Below are 10,973 nucleotides of genomic sequence, written 5' to 3'. Positions count from 1 at the left end.
GTGGGGGGGGGGGGTGGGGCAGAGAAATATATATAATTTCTTTTTTTTCATGTTTCATTTTAAAAATGTGGAAAAATGTGGATTTGGGGTTACTTTTTTTTAATCATAAAATTGGGGATTTAATTTTTTTTTTTTTAAATCAGAGAAAACCAGGATTCCTGCTCATCTTTGAAGCAGCAGCTCTTTTGAAGTAGATATTACTGAGTGAAACTGTCTTGTTTGCCAACCTGAATTTAATCAGATCATAATCCTGGTCCCAAAATCAACATCACACTCCTAATTTAGTGACTAATTCATCATAATCTGGTATAATGGGGTCATGCTGGATGCAAAAACTTTGGGGGGTCAAAAAAAGAAAAGTTTAATACCTAGGATGTAAGACAATTTTTTACTACCAACTACATCATACACACCATCTTCCCCAAGGTAAGCATCCACCTTAACAAATATTTCTTCCCATATGTTACAGTAATTTACTAGCCTTGTTTCATTTTGATTCAGTCGTCAGTAACAGATCCTACCAGTACTCTTTTGTTAGATGGTACCTTGATCTATATACATTCCAAATCTCATAGTTCTGAGTTATAAAATATCTTATCATCAGTAACATTTTCCAATTCCTCTTGTTATTGGAACTGTTATTGCTGGTATATTAACAGATGAAAAAAAAAAAAGAAAAAACCTCTATACATACTTTGCTGCTGAGTTGTAAGACACAGTTAAGTTGGTCATTTTATCCAAATTACTGCAAGAGTAGAAAGTGTGGTGTAAAAATTTCTATTGTGTTGATTAATCTAACACCTGTTAAGCAACAAGATAACCGTTGGGATTTTTTGGTTAATTATTCCACTGTCACAGATCTTAACTCACCTAATCAGTTATTTCACATGCCATCGGTACTTCTTTAAACCCAGAACAGGAAGTAGCCTAGTATCTGTGGATCAAATGAGGCCTATATAATCAGTAGCCACAGACACAGTGAGTTCCTGAATTAGGTCCCAAGATGCTAAATGAAAAACAACAACAACAACAACAACAACGAAAGTCTGCAAACAGCCATTTTTCCTACTTACTGTGTACAGTAATTCAGATTCTGTGAAGTATTACTATTTTATAAGAGTAGGTCTTACCTGCTGAGTTTTTCTAAACTCTTCCAGTAGTTTTAAGGCCATATCATAATCTTTTAATAAATGATATGCAATAGCATATCCAATCCATGAAGCTCGTTGTGTTGGACGCAGCTGAAGTAGCTGGTACCTTGTCTCCTTTAATAAAAAGAAAATTATTTTATAGCTGAATAAAGAGGTTCTCCTATTACTATGATGATTCACTGTAGTATCACTCCTATAGTAGTAATAGGTCACTCCTATTTTTAGTATTTTAAAAAGTTGTTACTGGAATTTTGGAAATTAAAAGAAATATTAACTAAATATTAAGCAGTATTACACCAAAGTTATACAAAAGTTGGATTACACTTTAATATTCATGACAAGGCATAAAATTATAGGCCTCTTAAGCTCTTTGGAAAACTAAGTCTCACTGATGTTCAATAAAACTTAAGTCATTTCTGAATATTAGACTTATGGCCAAATTCATTAAGGTACTTTTAAAAACTGTACCCAACATGTGAATGGCAAAGCTGAACTTGGATTCAACAGTAGCTGTCCTATGCCCTAAAATCAGCTTTACCACTGCTTGCAGTGGAGGAAGAAATGAAGCAGCCCCCTACAAGCAGCAGCAGACGGTGATGCAGGTGGGATGCAGGCTCCCACTTTAATCAATCCCTGCTGCTTCTTGCAGGGAGCCCCAACACCCTTGCTGTGTAACCATGACTGTTCCCTGATACTCTGCTCACTGCCTCCCTTGTCTATCAGGGATAAGGGCTGTTCCAGGCACCTGCAACAGGCAGCAATGGGAACAGGGTGGCCAGGGTGGTGTCAGGCAGACCAGAGAGCTGCTTGCACCAGCCACTTTAAAAGGGCACGTGGCAGGCCCAGAAGCAGAGAACAGCTCAGCAGTGCTGGGTTGCGTATACACCCTTTAAACTTCCAGGTACATGAGCAGCCCAGCACCAGATAGCTGCTCACCAGTTCTGGGCCACCCACATGTTCTTTAAAGTGCCTGGTACAAGCAGCTTAGTATTGGGAAGCAACTCCTGCAAAGGTTGCTTGTGAGCTCAAAAGTTTAAGTGAGTGATCAACCAAGGACCAGGGCTGTCTGCATAATGCCTAGGCTGCTTGCCACCACCATAGCTGCCTGCTCCTGTTGCTGCTTGGTGGTAATGGAGACAGAGTTGTGTACAAACCACTCACAGATCACCACTTGGTCATTTGTCAGAAGCCAGCCCTAGGAAGGAGACTGGAGAGCAGAACATTGTTGGATGTTCAGGTTAACCTGTGATGCATATGTACCACAACCAAATTCCACATTCAACGAGTAACTTCTTTGAGGAAGATTCATCATTTTTATCATGTGATAAATAGACTTGAACATGCAGTGTGTTCCCATTTAACACACGAAACTCGTATTATGAGATGAACACAACGCCTGCCAGGGGCCTGAGAAAGTAACTGGTTCAGAGGCACACGATTTTGAGATTCACAGACTGGATTGTGTTAAACAGTCTTAAAGACTATGGGTTCTTAACCCATTATATAGGAATGCATAGCTGGAGTTAAAAGCTAAACAACATCCCTCAATGCATTTACCATTTTGTTCATCCATTCTGAGCTTTTCAACCCACCTTTCGCCACTCCCCTCCTCCTCTCCATTCCCTTTGTCTTTACATTTTTGTTCTAAACTCTTTTTTTCTGTAAGTCCATTCACAGAATCTGACAAAATAGGATACTTTCTATGAAAGCTCATGCCTCTCTGAATCATTTAGTCTCTAATGTGCTACCCTGCCCTACCATTCTTTTCACAATGGGAAAAGCAGGCAGTATCTACCTTGACAGAACTAGGAGACAGAGCAGGTTAATGTATAATCTTTTCAGAAAGAAAAATTTAAGAGCATCTCCATATCTCCACATTTCTCTCTTCTCTTCTTCTAGCCTAGCTCCACTCCTTCCTCTGGAACTTTCTTAGTGAAGGGAAGTGACATACTGGGATTAAAGAGCAGCAGCAATTGACCCATACAGTACTTCCTAATCTTTTGCCACTGGGGCTAGCAGTAGAGGAGGGATTCAGCAGAATTGGAATCAGTTGGTACCAAGTCATTACTAATCAGGGGACATGGGACTCTTCTGAACAGAGAAAACTGCATACATTCTTATCTATCTGTTCAAAGAATGAGTGATTTTGGACCATCCTAAAAATATCCAGGCATCTTCACTTACATTAAAAAACAGGTGTTATGTGGAGGGTGAGAAAGTAGGCGCCATCCATAAGAGTTCATGTTTCCATAAGGTTTTGAAAATGTAGGCTGTTAGGTGCCAAGTACTAAAAATATATACACTAAGAGCCAAATGAACTCCATCAACTTCATTCTGTGGTATATTCAGCAACTGAGAAGCATGGCTTACAAAAAAGCTGTTCTGCAAATCATGGAAAGAGCATATCTGTTATCTTCCATATGTAGCCTGTTCATCAGGTGTAGCCTACTATGGTTCACCCTATCCTCAAGCTTTCCTAGACAACAGCCTGAAACTGATAAATCTAGAATTAAACCTCCCAAATAAGAGACAGTCAAAAAGATACAAATTTAGAAATACTTACTCTGTATCCTTCTAGATCCCTCATTTGAATCTGTAACAGTGAGAGATCTCTTAGAATTTGTAGATTGTCTTTATCTAATTTGAGAGCATTTCGATAACACTTAATAGCTTCGTCGTATTTCTTGTCAGAACGCTGCAGAAGTCCATATACATGCCAACCTAGTATAAGTTAAGTCAGCAACATTCACAGTTTTCTGAAGATAACTGCAGTGCATTTGTATTATACAAGCCTCAACAAGCAAAAGCAGATAGGTCTCCAGGAATCTCCCATTTATTTTAGGTGCACTTAACATCAACCTTTATGCTATACATTTTTATGTGAAATACCTCCAAATTTGTATTAATCCTATAAATGGAAACCATTATTTATAAATTTCATGAACCTTTGTAAGAAATCAAAAAACATTCAATCTTGAGAAAGATACCAACTGGATTATCACAATTCATCACCACATATTATCCTTGACACGTTTGGATACATTTTAAATAAATTATAAATTATTGTGGTTAACTTCTTCCACATCCCAAAGAACCTAATTCCAGAACTTTATATTTTTATTTAGCTATCTCTCTTTCACTCTCTTCCTCATGGTCAATGCAAAATTTCTCCTTCAGTTTTCACACCATTATTTATATGACCGCTCTACCTAAAACATTGACTCTTCCCCATCTCCACATTTAAAGTTTTAAATACTTATATTCCCTATGACCACTGCTCTACCTTATAGCCACTACTTAGGAAAATAATTTTGTTACTAAGTATTTCTTCGCCATTCCCTTCACCTTTTTTTTTTAATCTGTCTAAAAGCAGGCTTACTTAGTTTTCATCTCCAAATTAAGCATGCACCTTAGTAACACAGCCTAAGTATAAACAAAAATGTCATATTCTTTTATACAAAGTATACTTATAGAAGTTCTCTCTCTTGCCTCCAAAAAACAGATTGCAGGTAATCTGACCTTCCCAAAAATCCCAATAGCCCTAATTTATCAGTTTTGCTAAACATCCAAGAAAATCATATAAATTCAAAATACCCAACAGTCCAGGTCATAGTTCTATTAAGTGTGAATGGAGGCAAAATTGATTCAGTGATGAATTTTTATGATAATATGACTGTTTCAGTCAACAAAATCTCTGATTATTGACATCCAAAGAACTCAAGTTTCTCTGCATTGCAACCTCCTGGATTCTGATTCTAAGCAACGTCTCCATCCATGCTGCCCTCCTCCATTTCAGCATCCCCCCCTACTTTTACCCAGGAAAGTCTTTGAACTGAAGGCAGGACACCAATAAGTGTCAAAGACGCATCCAAACAGTACATTTAGTTGGTCTGCCTGCTTCAGTTAGTTAGTTCACAATTTTAACAAATAAAGGAATGAATATTATTTGACATGCAGCAAGTTCTAGCTATGCAGTGGTATCTAAAGAAAACTAAATATTCACAACACTATTCAAGCTTCTACATGATAGCTCTTGAATACAGTTTCTGCTATGCTGGTGATGTCTTGGATCATACCCTATAACAGGAAGAGTCATCTTGATTTGATCCACTACATGCTGTTTCTGCCACTTCGGCTTTTCCACCTCTTGCTGTTGTGAGGTTTCAAAGTACTGAGATCACTGCAGCAGACTTCCCCTGCCCCCAATTTGGGACAGTCCTGGACAACAGTCTCACATGAGTTGATATTGATGCTGCTTTTCTTTTTTTTTTTTTTTTTTTTTTTAAGTTGGCCACAAGAATGTCCCCAAAGCACTTTTTCTGCCCTCCTCTTTAGTATACACCTTGGCTGAACTGGGAGAATAAAACTTGCTTCGCAAGTCACCAACGGTCATGTCCTGCAAGCAAACACCACAAGTCTGGAGTCAGACATCCAAATGACATGGCCAGCCCAACAAATTTGATATTGGATGGTCATCACTTCAATATTCATGGTGTTTGCTTGCAGGACATGAACGTTGGTGCATCTGTTGCTTGCAGGACATGAATGCTGGTGATCTCAGTGAGATGTTTAACTTTCAATGAGCTTTAGTTAAAGCACCCCTGCCACCATTTTTTTAGCAAAGGGACACTGATACACATGACACTGGAGTCTGCTGAAGCATGGTAATTACCAATTATATTAACTGAGTCTGCTCTAATTCACTGTAATTACAGCACATTGGCGTGGCCTTCCTGCAGATGTATAGGCACCCAAACTTCCTTTCTTCAAGCAAGTTTCTTGAACTATAGGTCTCTGACTGTTTACTGGACCTCCTGGTAAACAAAGAAAGCAATCAGAGAGGTTACCTAACTATCACGTTTAAGAGTGTGGTAATAGTAGAATGTGCTGGTTACATATCTTAAACTCCTAAGCTAGGGAGAAAAGAGTAATTGATAGGAGCCCACTGTTTCAGACTGTAGACTCCTCAACTAACATTAATTCAATTCAAACAATTTTCTAAAGACTCCAAAAAGTAATCCTCCTACACAGTACTGCTGTATAGAAGGTCAGAATTCCTGGACCTGAAGTTACTGCTCCCCTGAAGTAGGCTATCAATTAAAATAAAAGAATTCAGGCTCAGATGTCTAAGCAAGCCATGTAATCACTATGGCTACAGCCTCACTCCCATGCCTCCATAGTAAATGGAATTGATTAAAGCAACAGACATCATCTGGAAACATTTTCTCCCAGGGATCAGGGGAAAGCAAGAGACAACTGGGGGAGGGAAGCGGGGAGAGCAAGGGGAAGGGGAAAGAAGGAGAACGTTCAGAAAACAGAGAACATCAAGAATTCAACCTATTCTGATGCTAAATATAGATACAGCCCAAGTGGTGAAGAAATTATAATTGAAAGGGACCAACACTTTATTAGCATTCCTCAGCCAATGAAAATTTAAAGCTGAAGAGTCAGTAAAACAAAAAGGTCAGCATCCACAAAAACTCACACTGAAAATGAGTCTTTCACTGAAGTAATTTATATAACATAACAGCTGAAACAGCAAATCTTCTTGCAGAAGAGATCTTTTGGCTCACATATCAGTCATCTTGAACTTAAATTAAGAACAAATTAAGTCTGAATAACAGTTAACCACCAGCATAAGAAAATGGTGGCTGCTCTAACCCAAATCCAGTATGTTCAGGGACAAAATCCTCAACTAGGATCCACAATATACAGATAATGAAACCCAACATAAACTGTGTCCTACAGAAATGAAAGAAAGTTTCCCCCAAAGTGCCTTTTTATTTTTTTAAAACATCATACACTAAAACGGTTAACCAAACTTTCATTCTAGGATGGCAAGTTTCCTTACACTGGAAGAGAAAAAAAAAATTGAAAGTTTTTTTGAATTACATGCATGTTTCATGCCATACCAATGACTGCAGAACATCAAATCTACTTATAAATGTGTGCACCTGGAAGGAAAAAAAAGTGCTAGAACTGGCAAAGCAGCACACCAAACCATACTTAATCTTGTTTGATTGGTAATGTCTGTTTGGTTCAAAAACCTGAATTTTCTGCAGAAATTCAGCAAAGAGGGTTCTCATTTGTAACACCATCTCTTTCCCATTAGGGGAAGAATGGATTTCTTCTGGATAAGGAAAAGTAGATAAGGTGTTTTAGTTATGAACTTTGAACATAAACTTTGTAAGACTTTGTTTCATTATTAATATTTATAATGGCTTCAGAACTCAATTTAAATGAACTAAAGAGGTATCAACAAATGTTGGACATATTAAAAAGATGTTAACTGAACAAAACAAAGAATCCCAGCTAAAAAATGTCATTTGCCCTGCAGAAAAAAAAAGTTTCACAGTAAATGTGCATTTACCTAGAGGAACTAACACCACCACCACTTTTATACTGCGTTTTAGTGTATCATCATGATTTGATCAATTCTTCTACCAGAAATACTTAGTGCTATGTAGGTTATAAACAAATATTATTTTTATTAATGCCTATGCATAACTGGAAGATCCCTAAATGTGACTAATACTGAATTAAAAGCAAGACTTATTAAAACATTTTTTGTAAAGCTATAAAAATAAAACCATTTTGCAGGTATCATGCATCTGCCTGAACTCAAAGCCTTTAAACAGACTTCTCCCCTTCTATAAAGTAGTTGCTTTATACAGGAAAAGTTCCATATTAGCTATTTATCTTTACTAGTATTTCACAATGTAACAGATCATACAACTAGTATAAAAACAAGTCTCATACAAACATATTAAAAGCCACAATCTTACTTCGTTAAAAAAATCTGAATCCCTGATCTTTTTTCGGTACAAAAATAAAAAGGATACAGACATGACTCTTTACATCATTACGAAGTCCTTTACGAACAAATTCATATGCTTCTTCTTTCTTCCCTAAACAGTTCAGCGTTAGTCCTTTCATGGCCAAGGTCTCTGTAGGAAAGATTGAGCTGATAAATGAGGAAATGGAAATATTTAACAATATATGTATAACATGCTTTGAAATCAACTCAGTTTGTTGAAACGAAATGGAACAAAATGAAACGAAAGCCCACCCTCAATGTACTGCCTAACAGTTCAGATCTGCCATCCAAAAGATAATTAATTCGCAGTCACTTTAGGCAAAAGCAATATTACTGCATCATACAGACCAAGGGAAAGTTTATCTTTCTTACTGATCCTTTTGAAAAATGTGGGGAGGGGAGAGGAAAGGACCCAACCCTATATACCCTTGCTGCCAGGAAGGAGACAATACTTTAAAGTGAACCAATGGAATTTCAGGAGATTATTGCGTACCAAAAGTATTGATAGCTAGGTGTACGGTCTTATGGTCCAAGCATGGGATCAGCAGCTGCAAGACGTCTTGTTCCCACCTCTACCAAATTGCTTGCTTGTCCAATTCAGTATAACCTCATATATCCGGATTAAAAAAAATCCGGAATTCTCAAAAATCCAGCACATTTTAAGCTTCCCCCTCCACTCCCCTGGACGCGGAGGGGGAACCTTGCACGCAGCGGCTGCTGCCGCCATCCGCCACCTTGCTCTGCGTTTGGCCACTATTCCGCGACCAGCTACCACTACCCCTTTGCCCCCCACGTGCTAGTTTAAAAAAACAACAACAACAACAACAACAAAAAATGAATATTCAATTTTCCAGCAGGTACACAGTCCCAAGCATGCCGGATTTATGAGGTTATACTGTATTAGAAAAGTTACTTAGTTAAATCAGGGAGACAGTTCTTTACCCTAATACTTGCTTATTGTATTTACTTTATAATATGGGCAAACAGACTTCAGAAAATCAATTATTTACATCCACAACAGCTTTTCCCTTTGATCCAATACCAGACCCAAACCAGGAAATAACATAGCTGCAGCCATTTTTTATTTTTCTACTAAAATGATCTAAGGCAGACTTTGTGCACCTGTGCAACTCAACATCTGACCCCTTATCAGCTCAACCTCCAAGTTTACTTCAGATTCACATTTAACAACTACAAAAAATGGCCTTGGTATTTTGTAGAAACGGAAAGAGTACATTACATTCATCACAGCCAAGATAAAAATATTTGCCAAAGTATACATTTTTTTCTTATAGCATTGAAAGTAATTGCTTTGTACCAAGTTAGAACTATGTCTGTACCAAGTATGTCATCTCAAGGTAAGCTATCCTGACAAAATACCAACCTGAAATTCAAGGCTTAAGATTTCAACAGGTCTTCACAGAAAATATGAAAACAGAAGTAAAATGAGAGGTTCACCAGAGAAAACAGTTTTATATATAGACAAATTTAAAATTGGACAAAACTGAGTCAAGACAACACCTTCCAAAGAATCTATAGGAGCTTGTACTTGGTGTTGAAGTCAAATCACTGATAAAAAATAAAGTCTGGCTATCCTTTGTCCGCTAGCTAATGACTTTGCCACAGTAATCCAGGCATTAGTTGCCTCCAGAACAGATTAGATGTTTGCAACTCAATATATCTGAAACTTAAAAGAAAAAACACACATCTGACAAAACTGCTTGCTGCATTTTGGAAAGATATTTGCTTTGATAGTGTAGTTTGCCATTATAGTTGCTCCAAAAATATGATGGTACAATAGGTATAAAACTGAGAAAAAAGGGATTTTTATGGAGTCTTCCCTGAATTTCATGCTGCATACTATTAATAGACAATGGAGCAATTACTTGGAAGTCTGGCTTTCCATGTCAGAATAAATAATGATTATCGTAGGTGAGCTCTATTATCACTGTGGAGAGATTCTACTGCAATTTATACTTTATCTTCTTTTTGAGCAGTATTTAAGAACAGAAGAGTCAGCTCAGAGTGTGCATCCCACAGCTTTAGCCGTTGCCGATCACCAGGAGTTACAGCATGATCAAAATCTGGATGAATTACAGAGCTGGGGAGGTTTTTATTCCCCAGTAAGGAGGAACTGTCAAACTGCACACAGCTGAAGTCACACTTATCAAGGGCAATAAACACTTCAAAACATACAATTACCTCCATGTTCAGCAAACTTCGGGTTAGAGAGGATCATCTTGCAAAATTTGAGTCCATTTTTGTATTGTTTTTGTTCATAACATTTCTGCAAGGAAAAAAAAACAAAAAACCAAAAGCTCAAGTTACAACTACTGAAAGTACTGTGTTTACTCAAATATATGACAAGACCATCTCTGATTCCCCACCGCCCCAGTCAGCACAGGGGAAAAAAAACCCTATGCATACAGGAAAGCCTCATTGAATATACCTTCTATCATTAAATTGATGCCAGAAGCACCATGTGTTCAGTAATGGAAACCAGCTATGAAAGTGACTGAATGCAACCCACAGTGGGTATGCCTTTTAAACATATGGCCCAAATTGGGCAAACATACTGATGGGAACCTACCACAAGGCTAAGTTAGTGCAGCCTATCTGAATACAATGTAGTACCTATTGCACTTAATCCTCCTTAGCACCGACTCTTTTTAAACTCATGAATAGGGACCTACCAAAATCAAGGAGGCAGGTGGCTGATTTTGTGGGCTGAGCACAGGCCTGGCTGGCCACCAATTTCACAGGCTTATCACAGCAAGCTGCCACCCCCACCCCTCTGACTGACTGAAGGGCCCCAGTAGTCCTGCCCATTGCCACTGACTGGCTGATGGTGTTGTCCACCATGTGGCCCTGCCCTGCACTACTGATTGGCTGATAGGGTTATCTGTTGTGTGCCCCTGCCCCTTACTGCTGATTGGCGGGCAGGGGGGGAATTTTGTGACAGGCAGCCCTCTCAGACAGCAAATTGAGTAGGTCCCTACTCCTGA

General features: G+C 38.3%; 1 protein-coding gene across 1 annotated transcript in view; it reads right to left on the bottom strand.

Moving 5' to 3' along the window:
* NAA16 (N(alpha)-acetyltransferase 16, NatA auxiliary subunit) overlaps positions 1–10,973 on the bottom strand; it is a 73,302-nt gene that overhangs the window by 58,173 nt on the left and 4,156 nt on the right. Inside the window, exons 2-5 of the mRNA XM_025196148.1 lie at positions 10,171–10,298; positions 7,994–8,098; positions 3,715–3,872; positions 1,131–1,265 (exon numbers count right to left, since the gene is read on the bottom strand). Coding sequence (XP_025051933.1) covers positions 1,131–1,265; positions 3,715–3,872; positions 7,994–8,098; positions 10,171–10,298 — 526 coding nt within the window. The remainder of the gene's footprint in view (positions 1–1,130; positions 1,266–3,714; positions 3,873–7,993; positions 8,099–10,170; positions 10,299–10,973) is intronic.

The sequence above is a fragment of the Alligator sinensis genome, unplaced genomic scaffold, assembly GCF_000455745.1.
Source record: "Alligator sinensis unplaced genomic scaffold, ASM45574v1 scaffold59_1, whole genome shotgun sequence".
NCBI lineage: Eukaryota > Metazoa > Chordata > Crocodylia > Alligatoridae > Alligator > Alligator sinensis.
The sequence above is the reverse complement of the archived record's forward strand: the minus strand, read 5'-3'. Positions and strand labels throughout refer to the sequence as shown.